At 43.0% G+C, this 22,280-nt stretch overlaps 1 protein-coding gene across 1 annotated transcript in view; it reads right to left on the bottom strand.

The window, feature by feature from the left end:
* FGF2 (fibroblast growth factor 2) overlaps positions 1-21,707 on the bottom strand; it is a gene marked incomplete at its 3' end in the record, with an annotated part of 29,237 nt that extends 7,530 nt beyond the window's left edge. Inside the window, exon 1 of the mRNA XM_081998677.1 lies at positions 21,400-21,707. Coding sequence (XP_081854803.1) covers positions 21,400-21,580 — 181 coding nt within the window. The 5' untranslated portion in view covers positions 21,581-21,707. The remainder of the gene's footprint in view (positions 1-21,399) is intronic.
* Positions 21,708-22,280: the final 573 nt, after the last annotated feature.

Here is a 22,280-nt window from a genome sequence, read left to right as displayed (position 1 = left end):
CAATTCTATACAGCTAGATGGCCATTGGCATGAGGACCATATCATGCACTAAATGTCCTAGCAGTTCCCAACAGAAAAATATCAATTACTTTACATCATACATACAAAATGTATGAATGAACAAAAAGAACTGCAAAAGTAGATGAGGATAGTAGACACAAGAAATGATGTTATACAAATTGGGAACATGAAAAGCAGGTTTATTTGAATCAATTATTTAAAAAAAAAAAAGTCGTAGTTTTCTGAAAATCTGTTGAGGTCGTATCACATGGCTTTTAGCTACTGCCTGTGAAGTAACACAAAGTCTAAACTCTTTTTTCCAGCTGCAAATGACATCCAGTAGTTTAGATTAACACACAAGTGTTTTTCCCTTTGTCCGCAGCTTGTTTCAAGCTATAAGCCAAAGGTGGCCTCCACCCAGTACAGAAGAGCTGTCTGCTAGTTTCTTTTTTCTTCACCGACTATTCCTGTCATTGCATTCAGAATGAGAAATGAATCAAGCCTTAGGTGGTTAAAACAGCGGAGCCAGAAGTTGCATCTGTGCTGCATTCCAGCTTAACCTTAACAGGAAGATCTGAGACACTGTACCTCAAAAGTTCAGGTTTTTCAACCATTAGCTACACAGCATGGGGAATACTACAATACAAGAACCTACACCAAATACCATAGAAAAGTCCCCCAGATACCTTCTACATGACTTAGGTATTTGGGGCTCAAAAGAAATCTAAATACTCTGTTGGAACTGCCGTTTTTCTGGAGAAGAATAGGAGGAAAAGGAAGCAGAGTACGTGCTGTCCTAACACTCAAAGCAACTCAGGTGAGCACTTTAGACTGCTTGCAGCTTGACATGTGGCCCTTTCTCCTCCCCCTCACAGAAAACATATGCCCATTCCCTGCAGCTCAAGCCAGCTTGCACAGGCAGTACAATTCAGATTTCTGCTAAAAACAAACGCAACCATTTCAGTAACAGTACAACACAAGAAATTGGATCTGCCAAAATCCCTTGGTTTTCCTCTATTCTGGATGGCCATTATTGCCAGTGAAACCTGCATCTGCAAACCCTCTCACTTAAAAACGAGCAATTAGAAGTGAGACCAGATGAGTAGTATTCTTCTGTGCAATGCTCTGCTTTCATCCACAGTTCCACTAAACAGGGATTTTTAAGAGCAATTATACTTCCGTCATAGGAAGTAAGATCACTGCAACACAGGCATCAAACACGAGAAACGGCTTCTCACCTTCTTGGGATGTTTAAAGACTTTTGCCAAAGAACTGCAGCAGCTAAAGAAGAACAAGCAGGGTGTCACAAGCTGGCACTGATGTGTCCATCAGGTGTCCAAACGAAGGATATGACTCATCTGGTGCAAGACTATCGCTGTGTCCAAAAATGAACTAGGCTGGAACCTCTCCTTCCTTCTGCTTGCATCCCAGACATTATTTTAGGAATTTGTTAAAAACAATTTCTATCTGAACACACTACACAGAGATCTGACCATGATAAAAGCCCAGCTAGAGGAACCAACAGCTGCGCTCCATGCACTCAAAAGTGCTCAGCCAAGGACTTGCACTGGTTTGTGTTTGCCCATTTCTTGCTTTGAAGGGTTCATAAGAAACACATACCTGTTTGCATACGGCAAGACTGGTATTATACCTTAGTGGGGCAAGTCTAATGGGCAATACTGGCGTACATCATCTAAGCCACGAGCTTCATTCACCTACCTGCCTTTATAGAATATAGTTTTTTCTATTTAATGATGCAGTTTTTAAAAGCTTGACCTTTTAAATCACCAGAATAAACGCTTGAAGGGACTGTAAATTTTGGAGCGGGAGCATGTCTGAAGGTTCAGAGGGAGGCTGCTGTTTATTTGGCTTTTTGTTGTGGGGGAAAAAAAAGAGGGTTTTTGCAATACAAATGAAGTGTTTCTTGGTTTACTTCTGCTGTTCCCTAAAGACAGGACTGAAGAAACTCCAACAATAAGAATACCAGGAACATGAAATCTTTAGGATAATTGCTACAAACCCTTTTTTAAGCATTAAAATTATATAATCTGATTTTTCCCTAGATACAGGCAGACATCAGTAAGAGTTGCTTGTAAATACACTACTTTGTATACATAACTGAAGCCACATTAATGCAAATGCTGCACACCAAAGAAGATAAAATGGTTTCTTAGAAATTAGGTATCTGTTGCCATTTTGCACAAAGGAAAGAAAAAAAAAACCCCACAAAAAAAACCCCAAAAATCAAAAGACCTCCTCTCATAATTCACTAATAACTCCAGACTTCCAGGAATACAGAAACCTCTGTAGTCGTAAAGACTGAGGTGAAATGTTTAATTTCATCCCAGAATCAAGTATCCAAAATACAGCCCTTCCGACTTATTAGGCCAAAATCAGGCTTGTGAACAGCTTCAAAAACCTTCAGTGCAACTCCTTGCCCTCTGGGGAAGCCAGAACATGGAGAAGTGCTCTGGGCAGGGACTGGGGGAAATGGACTTTTGAGATGCGCCCAAGCATACAGCTTTCACCACACATTTAACAAGAAACAGCTGTGTGAAATATCTGAACAATAATATTAATTACTGCAAAATGGCCTCATTATGCTTCGTGACTTTCTCTTGATGAAAAAAAAAAAACACACCAACTCCTACAGCATCATACCGGGACAGAAGTTCAGATTCTGTAAAAACAAACTTTTAGTAAAGGTTTTCAAGGCCTGTAAAAATATTTGTGTAGTTTGGAGAAGCTTGTGAAAAGTGTTACTCTAAAAAGGGGAGAGGAGAGAAAAAAGATTTTCCTGCAGAGTTTGAAAAGCACTGCAATACTGAAAGCCTCAAATGCAAAATCAGCTTCACTAGATTTTCCTCTCCAACTGGAAAAACACATGAATAACAGAGCCAGAATAGTACTGTAAGTTTTTCAGGCTTCAGCATTATTTTATGGCCTTATTAATGGCAGGTTAAGTATTTGCCACAGTGTTATGTTGATCTGGAGATGCCTTACTAATCAAACACATTTTGACCATGCAGTCATCACCAGAAGCAACAACTTTTGGTTTGGCTCAATGCAGCTCCGTACAAGTGATCATAAAAGAAACGTGACACCTCACACCGATGATCTGTATCTTTTGCAGCCTTTAGGTCACCCATAGCAACAGTTCAGCCACAGGCCATCATTTCAGATCTACTCATAATACCTGCTTTCAGCATACTTGAACCTTAAAACCAGATCCATGAAAGCAAACTAATTATGACATTTGTAATCCAAAGTAGTAGCACAGATTGTTGTGAAACAGCCAATTAACAAGCTGAGGGCCAAAAAGGCACATTTTCCCAGTTACTCTGCTGGCCTTTGAGAGGGCCCCCCTGCAGCACAGCAGTAAGTTATTTCAGCGCTCACATGTGTAGCATGCCCTTTAATTTGTGATGAACACCAAGTGCAAGGCTACAGTCGGTGCCTGCTGGTTTTGCAACAGAGAACTCGGCATGCTGAGCAAACATCCTGAGGACAGAGGCTAAGTCATCACAAAGTTATGAAATAAAAAAAGTCCTATCCCAATTATAACCTATGTGACCGTTATGCACTGATAACTAAAAAGGACTCAGTACATTTCATACTACTATTAAGACTTTTTTTTGTATCTCTTCATAATAAGCCAAAGTACGATCATCTTCCCGTTTTCTGCCAAGTAAGAAATGAAGTGTAAGACATACAAATTTCCTTTCATGCCAAGGTAGAAACTCTGAGGAAGAAGGATAAAGTTATATCTTTGGGAAGACAGAAAAAAGTCTTAGAAAACATGAATGGAATAAAGTGAAGGCACTGAACTATAATTCAGGAGATGGATTTAAAACCTTCCTCTGACACAAACTTCTAATACTGTAAGATAAAATTATAAATGTATCCTAATAAAACTCTCCTTTGAGACATCTCCTTGTTCCTGTACTCAGCAGAGACACAAACCTGTCACCAGAACAAATGAATCTGTTAACAAAATGCAACTTATCGATATAACAACACGGTCCATAATACTGCAGTGAAGATTTCCCAGAATAAAAGCTACCAAGCCCCGAAGAAGCCAGTGCACAGCCCTCTGACAAGCTGGACAGTTAAAAGCACAAACACAGATGTGGCATCCTAAGATGGAAAGAGAAAGAAACCACATAAAGACAAAATTCTCAAACCAAAATTAAATTAATCAATGGGTATTTATAGCTTGCAGGACAGAAGGCATTAATTTTTTTTTTTTTTTTTAATCAGAAGGCGCTTGTTTAAAAGGTACCTGGCTCAAAAGCAAGAAACATCTATAAATGTTCTAATTATAGAGAAAAAATATACAATATCTGACAGTCCACGACCCTGCCCATGACATCAGGAGACCCCGTCACACTCTCCTCCTTGGAACCACGCTTCCCAATTCCTCTGTGTCATACGAAACATAGCAGTCAGGTACCACTAGGTGTGCCACGGCCCTTCCTCAGTTAAGTCACCCGCACAGCAGCGGCACCAGGTAAGATCACAAAACTTAAGTATTCAGCAGAGGAAAAACATGCAAATGTACAAACCAGAAATCTTTAATTATGGGTCCTGAGATTTTTTTTTAAGTCATTCTTTTATGATACTGAGGTTTTCCTCAAGTTTTGCAAAAGGATTCCCATACCAAAAAACTCACAAGCTGTTTGTCATCCTCTTGAACGGCAAAATGCTTTCCACAGGCAGACTGCGGCCAAATCCTGTCTCCAGCTGCTAGCCGAGGGTGGTGCATACCATTTCTAGAACATGGGAATTTTGTATCTTACAGCAGCTGAGCGGAGAGAGCTCACTGAGCCCCAGCTCTTCCCCCCAGATCCGTGGCAACCTCTGCATCTCAACACAACATTCAAAACTGAGAGTGTGAATGTTTCGTCAGCGGTTTTTCACAGCAAGGTCTGTGAACCCTGGCTGAGCCAAAATGAAGGAAGACTCAATCCTGTGAAAATTTTGACCATGTTCATTTTTGACAGGATGTGCAAAAGGAGCCCTAACTCAGCACCCAGTTGTCTACGTTGTTACAGCTGTCGTTAAAGACTGTTTGTTTATATATATATATATACACACACACATATACACACACACAGAGCCTTCTAAAGTTGTAAGGGTAATCTAATACTCAGAATTTCCAGATTTTATTTTACAGTCATATGTCTTCTTGCTTATAATACCATCTACATCTCTATATGGTAGATATCCAAACAGCTACACATTCAGCTACACATTTACCTAAGGAGATTATCACTAACTAGGAAAACACATCACTTTGGATGTAGCTTGAGTGAACCTACCATGCCTTCTAGTAGTATAAAAAAGGGTAGAGGGAGGACATGTTTTCTTCACAGTACATAAAGGCTGTGTTAAAAATATGCATTTGCTGATACCAGCTTTGGATGAAAAACAATAAAAAAGACAGCCCAACCTGAACTTCCACTGAAACCGGTCCAATTTGTGCGATTAAAGGATGTTGAACCACACTGCAACATGCACCAAAATGCCTGGCAGAGAGTCTTCCCCGTCTCCCGCTACAGACAGCCCCTCAGGGACAAACACAGCTGTTCGGATATGCACACAAATGCCCATACAAGATGGACCTAGGGGGGTTTGCCGGCTTCCTTTCTACTAGCACAGGAAAGCTGCAGGTGCGCTCTTTCCAACAGTGGCACTTGGGCAGAAAGATTCTTACCAGCACCTGAAAGGCAGAATGACTGAATAGTCCTTTCCCTTTTTCTTGGAAGACAATTTACAGAAGGATCAAACCTCTTCAAGACCACTCCCTGATGTATATATTTTAAACAGGTTCAACAGTTTTGGGGTTTGGGTTTTGTTTGTTTGGGTTTGGGGGTTTTTTTTAGATCAGGTCCTGATCCTGTGACATGTTAAACACAGAAAACACACTAGTGGCACTGACATGTTCCTCCCTTGCGGCCAGCAGAGCTCTGCAGGCACGCATTTCTGCATGCATTCATGCCATTAGTGGATCGCAGACATAAAATTATAGTTACACATACATGACTATCCCTCTTTCATATGGTATATGGTCAGGACAAATCTGCAAGTTGTAAATTAAACTAGCCAGCATATTTGAGGGAGTTACAAGGGGGCATTTATTTCACAGTTAGGAGAGACTTTTCTAAGAATGTGGAAGTTGAAAAGTGGTATTTAATAGCACCGTGGTTGGCAAGGTTTCAGATTTCTGTTATGAACTGGATCTTCCCCATCTTTTCTTAAGGAGTTCAAAAAAGTATTTCCGATGGAGTTTTGCATATGCCAGTGGAGAAAAGAATTTTATGGAGAAGTAGCAAAACACAGACAGAAAAGATGCTAGCAAATGCAGAGAGTAGAGAAAATGTCTACATTTTCCAAAAGTTCCTTTATTGCCCTGAGCACCGAACTGAAAAATTACATATACAGTGAAAACTCTAAAGTCCTTTTACAGTTCTCCCAACCCAGCAAAGCTTTTTACTGGTCCAGACCAAATAATACTGCACTAACTTGAACGGTCCCAAATGGTTTCGTTGCTCTGCATCATGAAGAGTTCAGCCAAAAATCTCCTTCAAAATTGGTTTATTTAGAAGATCTTGGCAAAATCTAGCAACTTAATACTTTAGAAAAAGAGGGCTGCACATTTTGGAAGTCACTCACTGCTGAACTCGTACTACCTTTCTGACACCCTCCCAGTCAGACATCTGTCACCAGCCTGCTGCACCCCAAGCCCTTTGCCCGGGACAATCAGCATGCGCAAAGCCACGTGCTCTTATGTAGAGCATAAGAGCTGCATAAGCTGGCAGCTGCACTGGCTAAGATGTCCTGGGGCAGGAGCATGCCACAGTATCACTAAGGAAGAGGGAAAGCAAAGGTCATAGTGGGGAAGGAAAGGGACAGAAACATGTTAGGAAAAAATAACAGACAGAGACTTAAAGAGCAAGCAGCAGTGAGGAAGAGGCAGGGTAAGTGTACAGTACATGAGGGTGCTGTACTGGACTGTGAGGCAAACTCCTGTGCCTCAAGTACATGAAATTTGAGATGTATTAGCCAAATGGTTTCATAAAATCCGCGTTTTCCTACTCTTCCACAAGGAAATGGGAAATCTAACCACCACATCAAAGCAACCCTATAATAAAACCCAAGCATGAGCTCCTGGCTTTGGATACTCTTACACAGCAAGTAAAGGTATGATTACAGCCTAAGCTGTATTTCCACTATAATCTACCTAGTCTAGGTCCCTACAAACAGACTTCAGTGTGGACTAAAACCACGAGCACCCAGCCACAGTCTCAGAATCACACAAAATGCAGTCAGAAGGACCCGATCTAGTCCAGCCTCCTGCTCAAAGGTCTCTATCACTTCACAGTGAAAATCCTGCTGCCACATTTCCGCTGCTGTCACACATACATGCAAGCTAAATCAAAGCTCACAAGGGTTCACCAATGTTTACTGTAGTCACACCTCTTACTGCTGTAAGGCACAACCACAGTGCCCCACACACATGCGCAAAGGCTGCTCTCATGCCCTGCAGAGTTTTTCCACCACACCAAAATGCTACTCCCAGGGCAGGACCACGCAACCTGGATATCCACGTTCAGTAGCTCCTTCCCTGCAGGACCCCCAACACCACCCTGAATACCCGGAGACAAGATGACAGCATCATTACACCGCCTACCATCTGCACACACAGCTCTTCACTGTTCTGCACCTCTCATTTAAATAGCCTTCTTAAGACAGCAGGAAAGAGAAGCCCTTTTCATGACTGTAACATCGCTATTAACACGCTGCAAGAATGTGGTGTGAAAGACAACATTTTACCAAGAGGACTCCGGGCCCAAAACATTGATCAGCCAATGCTCCAAGAGATTATTTGGAGTTTATTAACAACTCAACAGCAAATACATGCCTTACCCAGACACAGCAACTAACAGAGCAGCTCATGGACCCTGGAAAGAGGAATCTGATACTATTTCACCTCTCGTTTTCACTAACATACAGCTACTTTATTCGAACTAAAAAGGTCATTAGCAAAACACCTCTCACTCAAATTACAAGAAGGGAGAGTTTATGTACCCTCTGAAAAATCCCAGGCTGCACATCTCTGGATCAATGACTAGCATTACTACAGTCTCTGCTATGGAAAAGCTAAACCCAAGCCAAGGCTCAGGGCCCATCTCCAACATATTTGCAGAGGCCCTGTTAGGAAAATCCTTCCGTGAGGCCCCTGAATGGCACTATGAAGGTATTGCGCCAGCTCCCCATCACTCGCTCTCTCACACCTCAGTGCCCACAGAAAAGAATACAGCAGCAACTATTTTGCAGTCTTGCTGCGACGAGGGTGGATCACCTCTGGAGGGAATAATTATGAGAAATGCAAGGAAGTTCATGAAAAAAGGGGGGGGGGGGGAAATAAGAATCAACAATGCTTTGCTAACTGCAACACCCTACAACCCAATTCCCACTCCCGCATACTCTATAGCTGAAGCTGGCTGATTCCTTCATGCTTGGGGGCAACGTCTATTCCCAGTCAGGTGTCCAAGCAAGACAGTCGGGTGTGCTTGCTCCACACCTAACATAACAAACCCTCCCAAATCCAAGGGCTGGTTCAAAGATATGCACACTTGTACACACACACACAGAGATTAATACCCCCATTTTGGCATTTCCAGAGCCAAAGCTGCCTGCTCAGTCTGATCCAAACCCCAGCCTGTGAGCTGGTGACGCCTACTGTAACTTATATCTAGGAATTAGAAATATCTGTGGCTCTCTCCCCCCCACATCTAGTCTCTGCCACTTTTTGATGTCTCTTTCTCAAAGACATATTAAGCATATTAACATCTTCCGCTAACTGATAAGCTTTGTGTCGACGTATGAGGCATCTCCAGTCTTGAGACTGAAAAGACCAAAACAACTCTTTGTTCACTTTCATACGCTCGTTGTAAAACAACTGTGCCATCGCCATTTGCTGAAGTACATGCTGCCTAAAACCTGCAACACATGTGGGGGAGAAAGAAGAAACAGATAGAAAAACAGCAAGTGAACCTTTGCAGAAGAGGTGATCTTTTAATAAACAAAAACCACAGAACAGTAACAAAAACAATCAAGCAAATGAAGTGTCACACTGAGAAATAGTGAGTCACGCTCCTGTACAAAGGCACATTTCTTTGCTTTTGCATGACAACATTGTAAGCGTATCTTTTTCCTTTTTGCCAGCCAGAGGCATAAAACCACTCGCAGACAGACCTAAGGTCTTTAAAATGTAAACATCTGCAACAAAAACATAGACTTCTGAAATATGAACACTTCAAAAAGTTCCGGTTACACTTAAGAGTAAATCCAAGGCTTTAAACAGAATAATAACTAGTGTAACTGTTTAAATATCAACCTGCTAACCTAGTCTACCACACAACATGGACATTCACAGATTTTAAGAGGTTTCATCTTTTTAAGTAGTACAAACACTGAATACAATGAACATTATTTCCCTATTCAGGTTCTCCATCTATTCTCACTTGTATCTTAACCTCAATTCCTACAAATATCCAACTCCACCTAACTCCACCATGATATACCTATCATACTGGGAATGCTTCCCAGGAAACACTGATTACCAAATACACAGCATCCTCAAATGTTCCCTCTAAATTTCATAAAATAAAGTCATCCTGCAGCAGAAAAATTTCAGAATAATGTGACATACAACATTTCTGGCAACAGCCTAGCTTAGTGCTCCTTGCCTACATGCAAAACACGCACAACTACATTTCTCCACTTCACATGCCTTGCATAAACTGGTTGATCAAACTTGATCAAGCCCTTTAAAAATTAGAAGCACTAGAGTTTCTGTATTCTGCTTACAAAACACAACTTGGATATTTTGTGCTGCTGAGTAAAGTAAACAGTGATTGCTTGGCATTACAGAAGAATTTCAAACACCAGACACTGTAAGTACACCATTGTATAAAATTCTTCTAAATACCTAGCTGCCACACTGTTTGCAGTCTCCTTGTCATTGCAGGTGAGCTGATCGTATCATTTACAGTCAAGAGGGCAAAACCAAGCAGAAAAAAATTACTAACTTTATCAGGGAAGAACTTCATTCATTACTGGGAGCAGGTAATAAAGCTTAGTCTGCAAGTTACCGGTACTTTTACCCCAAATTCTTGATTTAGAGCAATGTTTAAGAGTTTCCTTATCAAAACAACAAATGCAAGTTCACATGTGTTTTTTAGTACTTTTCCCAAAGTACTTTTCTCAACAAGGGTAAGGTAATCCATCCTGTTTCTTTCGACTGCTTTCACTTCATTTAGTATTCACTAAAGTAAATGGCAGAATAACTACTTTCAGTTGTTCTGCTTTAAAACAAAGCTGGTGCAAGTGTTTAGCCAACATAACAATGTCACAAATATCAGAAGATGCATACAGAACTTGCAGCATTTCAGCTCTTTATATTTATGGTGCATTCACTAATTTCTTTGTAACTATGACCTGGTTTTCACTTGCAGCAAAACAAACACACATAAAAACAGGGAGAACTTGAGACGAGCCCAAGACAGAGAAGGTAAAATGTGTCATTTTAAAAAGGTATTTTTAGTGCTCCTTCTTCACATACAACTCGCACAACAACTTTTCAGTAGCACATTATATTTTAGGGCTGTAACTGATGTCAGAGCAGTGGATAACAGATCCGATGAGATGAAAGGAAGCCTGCCAGTGCAGACTTTGGGGAGAAATTGCCAACACACAGGCTTAATAAGCCTTAGTGTCACAGATGGAAAGGAAAAGCTGGATTTTAGAAATGCCACAAAGAATCAGCAAATTGGATTTCAAGAGAGTCTGAAGCACAGCAGTGAAAGAGGAACTGTGTCAGGCACGCAGGATGCCAGGGAGATGGCACAGCAGACAGCAGTAGGAAGTACTAACACGCTGATAAGGGGGAGTTCCTATGAACTAAGTTGCCCTTTAGAGTTGATTGCTTTTCATCTGGTCAAAAGGTTGAGAGACAATGACTATGTTGTTTTGCATTTCCCCCATCTCCAATACCAATTAAATTGAATTAATCACTGGGTCTTTAATAAATATTTTTGAAAAAAGTCAACACAGAAACCCAATCAAAATCCACACACATGCACACACAGTATTTCACTGGTGTGTCTTCACCTCGTTTACTGCAAGGACAACACAAAGACAACATTAAGCCCAGAGACTTTGTTCATCCTCCATCTATTTTATCCCCTTCCATCAAGCTGTGTATCCACCCTATGCTGACATTTAAACAATGCATCCACAGGGGGAACAGCACGAGCGGCAATGAAGGACAACAGCTGTCAATCACTGCTGACCCCAAATAGTAGTGAATCAGCCTCTTCACAAAAAGGCTCTAACCTGCTTTTGAATGCAGCCTTGCTTGAGTATAAGGAGTTCTTCTTAATAAGAAACCAAATGCTCTAGCACTGAAACATAAAATGCACAGTGCATTTTTTAGACTTGCCTTCGAATATTTGGGTAACACACTTCACTTTTACAGCCCGCTACGATCACTCTGAGGAGGCAGACAGAATATACCGTGGGACCCAGCCTGTACTGGGGAGCCAAGAACTTGGGTCTGCAGGAGCACCAAGAGAGGGATCAGGCCGTCGTCACCTCCCCAGCTTCCGGCTCTCTGAATAAGAACCCACTGCTTATTCTGAATGCCTTTGAACCATACTAAGAAGGGACATGAGCACTTTCCTGACAAGGAAAAACAAAAAAGACAAGAGAGATACCTTAGAATCTGCAGCTTGGCTGCTTCGGCCAGACTGTTACTCTATTCACTGTGCTGGTTTACATCTATCTGCTGGTTTAAATCTCCATGCTGCTTCAGACTCCACTGCAAGAATATGCATCCAAAGTATGCCACAGCTACAAGCACCAGCAATCGCACCATCTGACCTTACGCCACATCAAATGAGCAGGCAGGCCAGTTGTGTCTCATCCCTAACAGCATTTTCTCCCAATATAATATCACATAGACAATACTGATCCATGTTACTAGAGATTGATCACTGAAATGCAGCCTCGTTTAGAGATACCTTGCTCTGCTCTTCAATATCAAATAGTGACACCTTACAATCATTGATACTAGCTCGAGCACAGAGAGTTAAACCCTCTGGAAGACTTCTCGAAGCAGTAAAGCAAGCAGAAGGTTGGGACTGAAATAAATTTAAATAAATAAACAATAAATTAAAACTGGCAACATGGGACAGTTCTGTAGACCTCTCCAGCTTTGAGGAATTCCTGCATTTCTAAGGGCACAAACATTATAGGTCTTTTTCCTCAATTCTCCTGAATGAACTACATTACTGTCAGTAAAACATCAACAGTGACTCTGTAAACATCTGTAAAACCACAAAATGAATCCTTCATATTCACATATTCAGAGGCACAGCCAGATGCACGTTCAGCTATTCATCCCAGTTGCGCCATTACAGTTGGAGAAACCCAATGAACTGAATCCATACACTATTTCCCAGAAACTGCTCAGCCTAGCAAGTATGTGCAGCAGGATAGCCTAGGTGACTCCCAAACAGAGATGACAGCCTCTCCCTGTACATACTCTATATGGCCTTCACTGCCTGCTTCTCCACACTAGAACATGCTCTCATTTTTGTATCCGCCTCTGTTGGCACAGGTATCGACAAGACCTAGTGGAGTATTGCTCAAAACTACTCTAACAGGCATGGTTCTCTACATCCAGAAATCTCAGTCTCACTATTGGCATTCCCAGAGTTGAGGGACTGTATTAACACTCATTGTAATATGGTCCCAAATTACTATTCTAACCTGAAATGTAACATAGGTGACAGCTGCATGGACTCTTAGCTGTTCATCGTCTTCAAGCTGTCCAGCAGGGAAGACATTGTATCTTGTCCTGCATTTTAACAGACAAAGATGGTTCAGGACGTGGTACCACAAGACAGGCAGTGACAACCAAACCGCCAGCTGCTGCTGGAAAGGGGCAGCTCCTGTCCCTCCATCCCACACTCACAGCTGCACACACCTACCACCTCCCCTGCACCAGCTCTGGCACTTGACACCTCAGTGAGCTGCTTCAATGCATTAAATCCCTTTGCTGAACTTGGTGCTAGAGGTGGTGCCAACTACAGCACAGCTAAGACTGAGGGAAGGAAGAGAGACCATCCCTTTTAGCAGCAGAGACTTGTTAGATCAGCAGAAGTGTCTGACCAAAGGATCCCTTGGCCAGTCACCAGTGACAACATAACAGGTGGAAGGGTGGAGAGGAAGGCAAAAAAGGGACATGTGGATAGAAATTAAACACTTGAGTATTTGTTCCCCAGTACCCAGAAACACCAAGAAAAGATACAGTCTGCCAAAAAAAAAACAGCGCCAGTCTCAAGAGGTACTGCAGACATTTCCCCAAAAGAAATATACCAAACACAGATCGAGATGCTGTGATGCCTACACACTTGGGTATGTTAAGGACATCCTTTATCAGCAAAAATAACCACAGAGCTACAGAACCACAGAACGGCAACAGAACATCTAACAAAATGCATCGGCATGGTAAAGGTTTGCAGATGGACACCTGCCATCGTGGGCACCAGGTTGGGTCAGCCTGAGAGCATAAAGGAAAGAGCCAAGAAACAGATAGCAAATATTTTCAAGCTGTATCACAGCTGGCATCTATCCTTGTTTTTACAAAACAAACACCATGCAGTATTCCATAGTCACGAGCATCAGGATTTTGTGACTTGCGCATTCCAGCTGGAATCCTAATGAGTGCTGTTTTATGAGATCTGCTCAAGTCTCATCACAAGGTAAGAGGCAAGCTGACAAGCTCCACAATACAAGAATATAATTTCACCACATTGCCACTGCAAATGGCTACAGAGTCTAGTTCCTACTTCGTCCTTTGCTAGTCCCCTGAATATCCTTCTCCTTTGAATCACTTGAGCAACGCGGTTTTCAAGCTCTAAAAGTCAAACATGAGTGGTAAGTTCATACAAGATCACCCAACCAGAAGTGTACCATGACAGTTTGTGCAAGACGACCTCCACCCAACTTTGTAGACATCATCTCATTTATATCAAGCTCCAGTCAAAATCTGGCCCTACCCTGAACAAACAAAAAAACTACATAAGATAATAATCTTGAAATGCCACCAGCACTCCAGAGAGTCACCCTTTAAATATTTTGATTGAGAAGCCAGGAGGCAGCAGAGGAGGCAGATGGGAACTCAAGCTTACCCATATATTGTCACAAAACATGCTACTGAAAATGATGAAAGAGTTGCTTTATTTTGAAATGCACTGTCCTAAACAGACATGAATAAAAGTAAAGGCTAATAACTATCCATCAGTATTGAAATGCAGTCTCATTACAAACTTTTGAGCTCCAAAAGTCATGCCATAAACATTTCAAATACCACCTGGTATAGATAACGCAATTCACAGATATCATGCAAGTATGTGCTTTTTTCAGTAACAGTAACTTCAGCATTCTCAGGATAACGCAATCCTGTTTTGAAATAAAGGTTAAGGTTATACAGTCCATTTTGGTTTTACTAGATAATTGCACTAAACATGCTGCCATCAACAGTCAAAAAGTTCCATTGTTTCTAGGGTTATTAACCAGTTTAGTACAATCAATCACCCCTCAAGTTTTCTGAAACAACAGAGGGACAGTGAATCCCATGGCAACGCTCACAAGAGTGCTAAAAACCATAATAATCAAAATACAAATTTCAGTCTTCCCTTGTCTACATCAGAAGTTATGGGTGGATTCAGGGATTTAGTTCAAACTGAACACATTTATTTTTCTGGAGAAGAAAAAGGTAAAAAAATATTAAGCTCAGAGAAAAACTTACAAAGAAACTCTGGTTACATGTTTCACTTCAGTGTGTTAACAACTTTAAGTACATAGAAACAACTGAATAATTATTTTTTAAAACTGCTTGCCATATACGTAATCCAAGGGAGCTGGGAAGAGCTTACAAAAACAAAACGTCAGTGAAAAGATTATGACTTAAAATTCAGGTGGAGACACTGATTAATTAAAGGGCAATTAAACAGAATTCTGCACAAAAATCTGCAGTGGAACACGTCCCCTTTCTTTTAGAAAATATGATAGGTGCATGTATTCTGTGGAGACAGAACATGAGAAGAGAGCATTTTTCTGGGATTTATCTTTAAGCACCTTTTGAACCCTGTGACTGTTAATTCTACTGCCAAAACCAGTGCTACATCTCTTCTTGCCCCTTCAACTGCCTATGCACTTGGCAATTCTCTTTCTTTTATTACAGGATACCAAACCTGGACCTGCTTTTACTACAGAAGATGAATCTGAACAACTTCTAAAACTCTTCAGTAATACACACCAAAGACATTTTAAAATAAAGGAAAGAGAAAAATCCAAACCCACAGGTTTTAACTAACTGCAATTTAGTCCCTTTGTCTAGTATATCAAAAGAAATCATACCTTTAAAAAAAACGTTACTAACATCGTTCACCTTCTCTAAAATGCTTTTAAATATCTCTCCACCACAGGATAGCTTTTAATTAGAACCAGCTGCACAAATTTTAAGCATTTATTAGCCAAATAAAAACAATTATCAGCCACCTGATCTTGTTTTCTTGACAAGCAACTCAGGAATACGCCACTCCACTTTTCAAGATTACAAACACCCCAGAGTCTTCATTCTGACTTCACTAAATGTCGTACATGCATTGCTGCAATTTTTATCAAAAATTTTAATCTATCCATATAAGAAGGTCATAAAGACAGCTTTTGCAAGAATCTGCATTTACGTGACTATCACCACAATTATGTTATCTGTACTTGTCTTATTCATCCAGCTATGGCTGTGCAACTGCTAGGCAGGAGTTGAACCATTTTTTTCAGTAAACAAGAATATGTAAGTACCTATAAGCACTCCAGATTTCTAAAGCCTGTGAGAAGATTTAAGGGCTAAATCCTGCCCTCTAGTGTACCTGTGCATGGTGGTGCTCTGGGAACCTTCCACACTCTTCCAACAGCCCTTCCCAAACCAGAAGGAAAACAGCTGGGAGAGACAGGACAGTTCATTGCCCACTACAGACATCTCATATTTGCCTTGCTCCACCTTCAGAGTGTACTCGCTACTCGGTCACACACCTTCAGTGTGGGTAAGACTCACTAAGAGTAAGAGTGGGTAAGAGGATTAACAGACATGATGACAGATGAGAGAGCATCCTCCCCTGACCAGCACTGTCCCTCAGCGTACCCAGCCAACACAGGTGGTCTGTCTCTCGTTTTATTCATTTACCCTGCAGGACCATGCAGGAAACAGTATGATGGTATTTCTGTGATAAAACAAGCTAAAGACACAAAGGAAACATATTCCCAACGTATTTGCACGGGGGCTCTCTGCTACCTCATTCCCTAAAACAGCTACATCTGACAGCTGGGAGGAATTCCTGTGCTATGTCGCAAAGCATTGGTATTTGGCAAACCAGTTAAGGTCTGTGCAATAGATCAAAAGTAATGCAAAAAGACTCCGTTTTCAGAAGGACTTGGATAGAAGCAATATATTCAGAAGTTTAGGGCCAGGTTTTAAATAAAAAAAAAAAAAAAAGTCGGCTTTTACCTAGCGTTAAGATTTGGAACACAATGTCCTGTCAACAGCTCCAGACACATCTGTGGGACATTGACATGGGAGTGGAGATCTCCCGAGTCCCAAATAACTTACGCACCTATAAAAAAAACCCTAAGTACCAGGTACTGAATCTTCATACTACACCACTTCTTGACATTTGCTCAATTTCTTCTTTCTGAGGATTGCAGTTAGTTTTCTCCCGTTTGCACGAACAGTGATCAGATTCCTATCTTCTTGACTAAGCTGGTATGCTCTAAAAGTCTGCATATACTTCAGTATAGTCTTTTCAAAACATTTACAGCATAACCATTTAAATGTCGTGTACAATACAAGTAAAAATCATAACATTAAATGACTACTTATGAAAGGAACTTTCTTAAGAATTTTTCCTGGACTAGTATTACCCTAGTTTACATTTTATTGAGAGATTTGTGGAAGAGTAGCCAGCTACTGAGCAGGAATGAGGTATTTCGGACATCTGCAGGGTTGATAAAAGCTCACACTGCTGAATCCTTTCTGAGTGACAGGCTGGAGCCTCGTCTCCTCATTAACAAGTAGACAAGAACAGCTCGGGATTCCTTGGACGCCTTGGTTTACGCTCACCATGAAATAAAGTTGCTTGAGAAATTATGGAAATACATAAATGCCAACCATTCCTCAGTGAGGGGAACTGTGAAGGGAACCAGCTTGTGCTATTAGACATTTTCTAAAATGTATGGGTAAGTGTTCCCTTTCCATTCCCCTTACTTTTCCCCTTCACCGGCACTGTAGCCTCTTCGAGGCAAACACCTCCGGAGGGTTTCTAAAAGCCTTTCCAAAAAGACTGCTTTATTTGTACATTTTCCAGGGTATAAAAAAGTTGTTGATCAACAACAAAAAGAGACATGTTTTTTGTTTTGCTTTAAACAGTAAAACTCTAAGAAAGCGCCTTCTGTTTCTTGTTTGTCTGAAATGTACCTCTTCAAGGGGAAAAAGACGCAGCAGAAGTCCCTGGGGTGTGTCCAAAGGGGCACTTCACGGAAGTTGCTGTACAACACACATCAGATGTGGCAATATCGACCACGTAAGACATATTGTCCTGTTTTTCAGCTGTGTGAATCATACGATTCCAATCCTCCAGCACATAGGACGTCAACTTCCATTCCCCATTTCACTAATTATGAATAAACCAAGGTGAATGGGGTGAGTGTAAACCAGTCAAAACTCTCAGTGCCATGACATAAAACAGACCATATACTTCGAACAAGCCATCCTTAGTACTAGAGGCAGAAGGGGAGGAGCAAAATAGGACATGGAGAATGGAAATTTGTTTACAGTATTAGATTTTGGTCTGAAACATAAGGAGGTAGTCATTCGCCTTCTAAAGAACTTCCTTTAAAAGTAAAAATGAGGATGTGTTAATCAAATGCTATTTTGTATAATTAATTCATAAGAATAGCAACTACCACAAGAATCTCTCCTAATTGTCCTTTAATTAGATTTCTAAACCAAACTCTATGCAGCCATTATACTTCTTTTTCAAAACCATCATACAAAACCTTTTACTTAACTAAGAAAAACACCATGAGTTGAGGTGTATGTTTACATCATTAATTTAGGTTTTTTTAATGTCTTCTCACGTTGTCCAAGATTTATTGCCATCTGCCATGCCAACGTGACCTGCCAGGCATACCACAAGATTTCACAGGGACTTCCACAGAGCAGCATTCACCAGGTCAGAGTTCAGCATCGCGCAGATTCGGATCAAATGACGTACTTACAACAAAGATGCTAAGGATGTGAACCATGTAATGCCGCAGCACCATGCCTCACTGACGCTTCAAGCACTGTTTTCTCTACTTCTCAGAACTAGAGTTCTTCCAGGAAAAAAAAAAAAAAAAACCCCACAAAACACAACAAACAGAGCTGTCTGATAATAAGAAAAGGAGAGCGTGACAGCAGGGGACACGGGAGCAGCTCAGGCACAGTGGCACTCCTGTGGCTAGGCACACTTGTTGCAAGCGAGTCCCACCAGCCCTCCAGCTGTACCACTCTTACTAACTGCTGTTTTTAAGCAAAGCGATTTTCTGCAGATGGCCAGTGAGCACCAAGCTGACAGCTACCTGAGGAGCTCCCTGGCAGCTGAATTTATGCAGCACAGGGCAGAGGCCACATCAGTCATTTGTAACTGCGGTTTTCCTTTACCTGTTGCCATCATTCATTTAAGAGGAAAAAGGGTAAGGGAAGAGAGGGGCTTCAGAGACACAAGTGCCAAAGGAAAGGGCAAAGAATTCTAGTGATCAGATAGTACTGAAGAGGCAGAGAAGAAAAAGTACAGGGACAAAATGGAGAGCCATAAAGCAATGACAGCAAAAATAAAGCTATAGAGCAAAACAGAGAAACCTAAAAGGAAAAGAGTAAGACAGTACCACTAACACCAGAAAGATTTTCAAACATAATTTACTACTAGGAAAGCAGCTTAAGAAATCAATTTAAAATCTTCTAGCATTGATAAGGCTTAACAGGAAGAGAAAACACATATTAGACAAACTCAAGAACGTAAAACTAGTACTAGTTTTCCTGGCAGAATAATAAAAAAAGGCAGGGGGGAGAGAGATGATTATGGGGGAGGTCTATGACGAAAAAGATGACAGCGACGAATACCACCACCACTCATGGCAGCGCAGCCCAGCCAGGCAAGCACAGAACACCACACACCACTACTGGCACTTCTCATCACAAACAGCAGAGTACTGAATGAGCCAAGAACCTGATAGCCGTTGCAGTGTCTGGAGACCCAGCATCAGCCTTGTGCATCCCTGACTCAACATCACCTCCCTTTGCAGCAAACTTCCAGCATATTTTCATAGCTACTTCTAGGGGTGAGGTGACATGTTCGATGAAGTAATGAGACTTATTTCCTGTAAGAATTCACACATTTCCCAAATACAAAAGGCTAAAGCAAGCTGAGTAACTTACTGCACGCTTACCAACACAGACTTGATCCTGTGCAGCAACCAACTGGTACGTGTAAAAAACCACTTACCTATATGGTAAATTAATGCTTTGCTTTAGGCATCAACAGTTGAAAAGTCCACATGCAATGATTTACTGCATTGTATTGGCAATAAATATATTTTGTTACTACTAGCACATCGACTACACTTCCCTTTAAACCATTATCTGAGGAAGACAGAAATGCAAACGTGTAGGACCAAGTCTGAAAGCTTCCTATCACTTTTCCTAAGAGTATTAGTTAGCCTGATAAAGGATGCTAACTTTCCCAAAATGCACAGTTCCACATTTGTCTTCAGACCATCATATGTACAATATCTCTACCAAAGAGTCACAAAATAAAGTACCCTCAGACCGAAACCCAACTTTGCAATACTGTTATTTGGGAACAGTCTGTTACAGTAATTCTTTGGAATTGTTGGAAAAGCTTTTCTGCAAATGGTCAACGTCCAAAGTGGAAAGTAACAGTAAGAACCTCTGGTCTGTTTCCTCACTTCCTTCTCCGCTTCATCCTCTGACTTCAGTCCCGTCCGTGCATCTATGACTCAGAGCACAGGTGCAAAACAGACAAAGAATCACAGTAAAGACATTTCACCTGCTCTTTATGCCAAGTGCTGGCAGGCAGGCCGCTGGCTGATCCAGGTGCACACATGGTGCAGTAACGAATGGTCTCAAACCAGGAATCACATTGAGACTATCAGACTATCTATCCAACAGACAGCTATACAGCACCTCCTTGTACCTGGTTTGAATGAAATACCTCTCAGGCATTTCAAAACCTTGCCGCTACATCCACAAAAACTCTGTAGTAAATACTTTTGAAATATTCTGAGGTCTGCAAAAAAGCATTTTGTTCTTGGGACGAAGAACGGCCTGTGTTTGTAACAGCGACCTGCCCCATGCTCCCTGCGAGACTGCCTGCCGGAAAGCGGGCAGCTGGCACTACAGAGGGCACCCTCAGGCCACACTAACCACTCAACCCTCGGTGTTCCCAGCTCAGGAGCTTCTTTCTCCCTCAAAAGATCAGCTGTCAGGCGACAAACTGCTTCTGCTGGAATGCACATGTTTTGTTTTAGCTGTATTTTTATCCATCCTTAATTAAGTTTAAAGAAAAAAAAATGAAAAAAAAAAATCACAGCATGCAACACTTTAAGCCAAAAAGATGCTTTGACAGTACTTTGTCATGAACCCTGCTTCCTGGAACAGATTTACGTGTCTGTTCCTAAGAGCACTTGCATGCTAAGAGCACATTTGTGAGGACATACCTGCACCGGGAAAAAAACCCAACCTTCTGCCTACCTTTGTGCCAGTAACATATTTACCGGGGCCTCGTAAAGCAGTCAAATGCCATTACACCCATTTAAGAGCCACGCAAACAAATTCAGACACCTTCAAGTATGTAAGCCAATCTTTGTGCGGGTGACGAGCTCTGTACCGCAGCAGGTTGAAGGAGAAAACGCCAACAAGGGCCTTCAGCGGGACATCCTGCCGGTGCCGATGTGGTTACCGGCCGTCGGAAGCCCGGGTCCTCCCGGCGGCCATAGGCGCCCGTACGCGCATACGAACAAGCCGCATGTCCGTGCATAAGCGCCTTTCCTTACGGACAAGCGTACGCCTATTTACGCACGCTGTCTCAGCATCACGGCCGATGCTCCAGCAGGCCGGGATGGCCGCCGAGGCGCCGGCCCCGCTCGGGAGCGCCTCTGCCCCGGGCGAAGGGGTCGCCCGTGGCCCCAGCCCGCCGGGACACTCACTGTGCGGGTCGCTCTTCTCCCGGACGCCGTCCACCCTGCCGTCGGGGTTGATGCGGAGGAAGAAGCCGCCGTTCTTGCAGTACAGCCGCTTGGGGTCCTTGAAGTGTCCGGGGGGGAAGGCGCCACTGCCCCCATCGTCGGGCAGCGCCGGCAGCGTGGTGATGCTCCCCGCCGCCGCCATGCGCCGGGCCCCGGCGGCGCCCCGCCGCCCCGGGCCCCCACCGCCCCCCGTCGCCAGCCCCGGGCGGCCTCGGCCCCTACCGCGGCCGTCCAGCTTCACTGCACCGCCGCCCGCCCCGAGCACTGCCCGGCCGGCCCCGGGTCCCTTCGCGTCCCGTCCGCGGGAGCTGCGCAGCGGGCGGGAGGGAAGAGGGCGGGCAGGCAGAGCCGAGCGCGGCGGGACGCGCGCCCCGGCAGCACCGGGCTGCCCCCGCCCCCGCCCGCCCCCGCGTCGCCCGGGGCCGCTCCCTCCCGCCCGGGGCCGGGAGGGAGAGCCCCGGGAGCGGGGTGAGCGAGCACCGGCCTGTGCCTGAATCGCGGGGCTTCGGGCGGCGGGAGCACGGCGCTGCTCCCCGGCTCCCGCCGCCGGCCCCCGCCGCAGCGCCGGGAACGTGATGCGGCACCGACGGCAGGTTGGGGGCCGGACATCTTCTGGCTTCATGGATAAAGTCACGGAAGAGTTACGCGAAACCAGAAGCAGTTGCGTGGCCTCTGTATCCTCTTAAATTGTTTAAACCACAACATAACGAAACGCGGGTTGGCCTGTTAAGACCCATGCGGCAACCATTTAACTCCTGTGCATTCACCGGAGAGGAACTAGGTCTGCTCCCGTTCAACAGGAGCAAGCTGATCAACCGGTACAGACGTGAAAATTCCGGCAC

This window comes from Phaethon aethereus, assembly GCF_964289735.1.
Source record: "Phaethon aethereus genome assembly, chromosome: 4".
Lineage (NCBI taxonomy): Eukaryota > Metazoa > Chordata > Aves > Phaethontiformes > Phaethontidae > Phaethon > Phaethon aethereus.
Note: the sequence above shows the minus strand (reverse complement) of the source record. Positions and strands in the feature narration are given on the sequence as shown.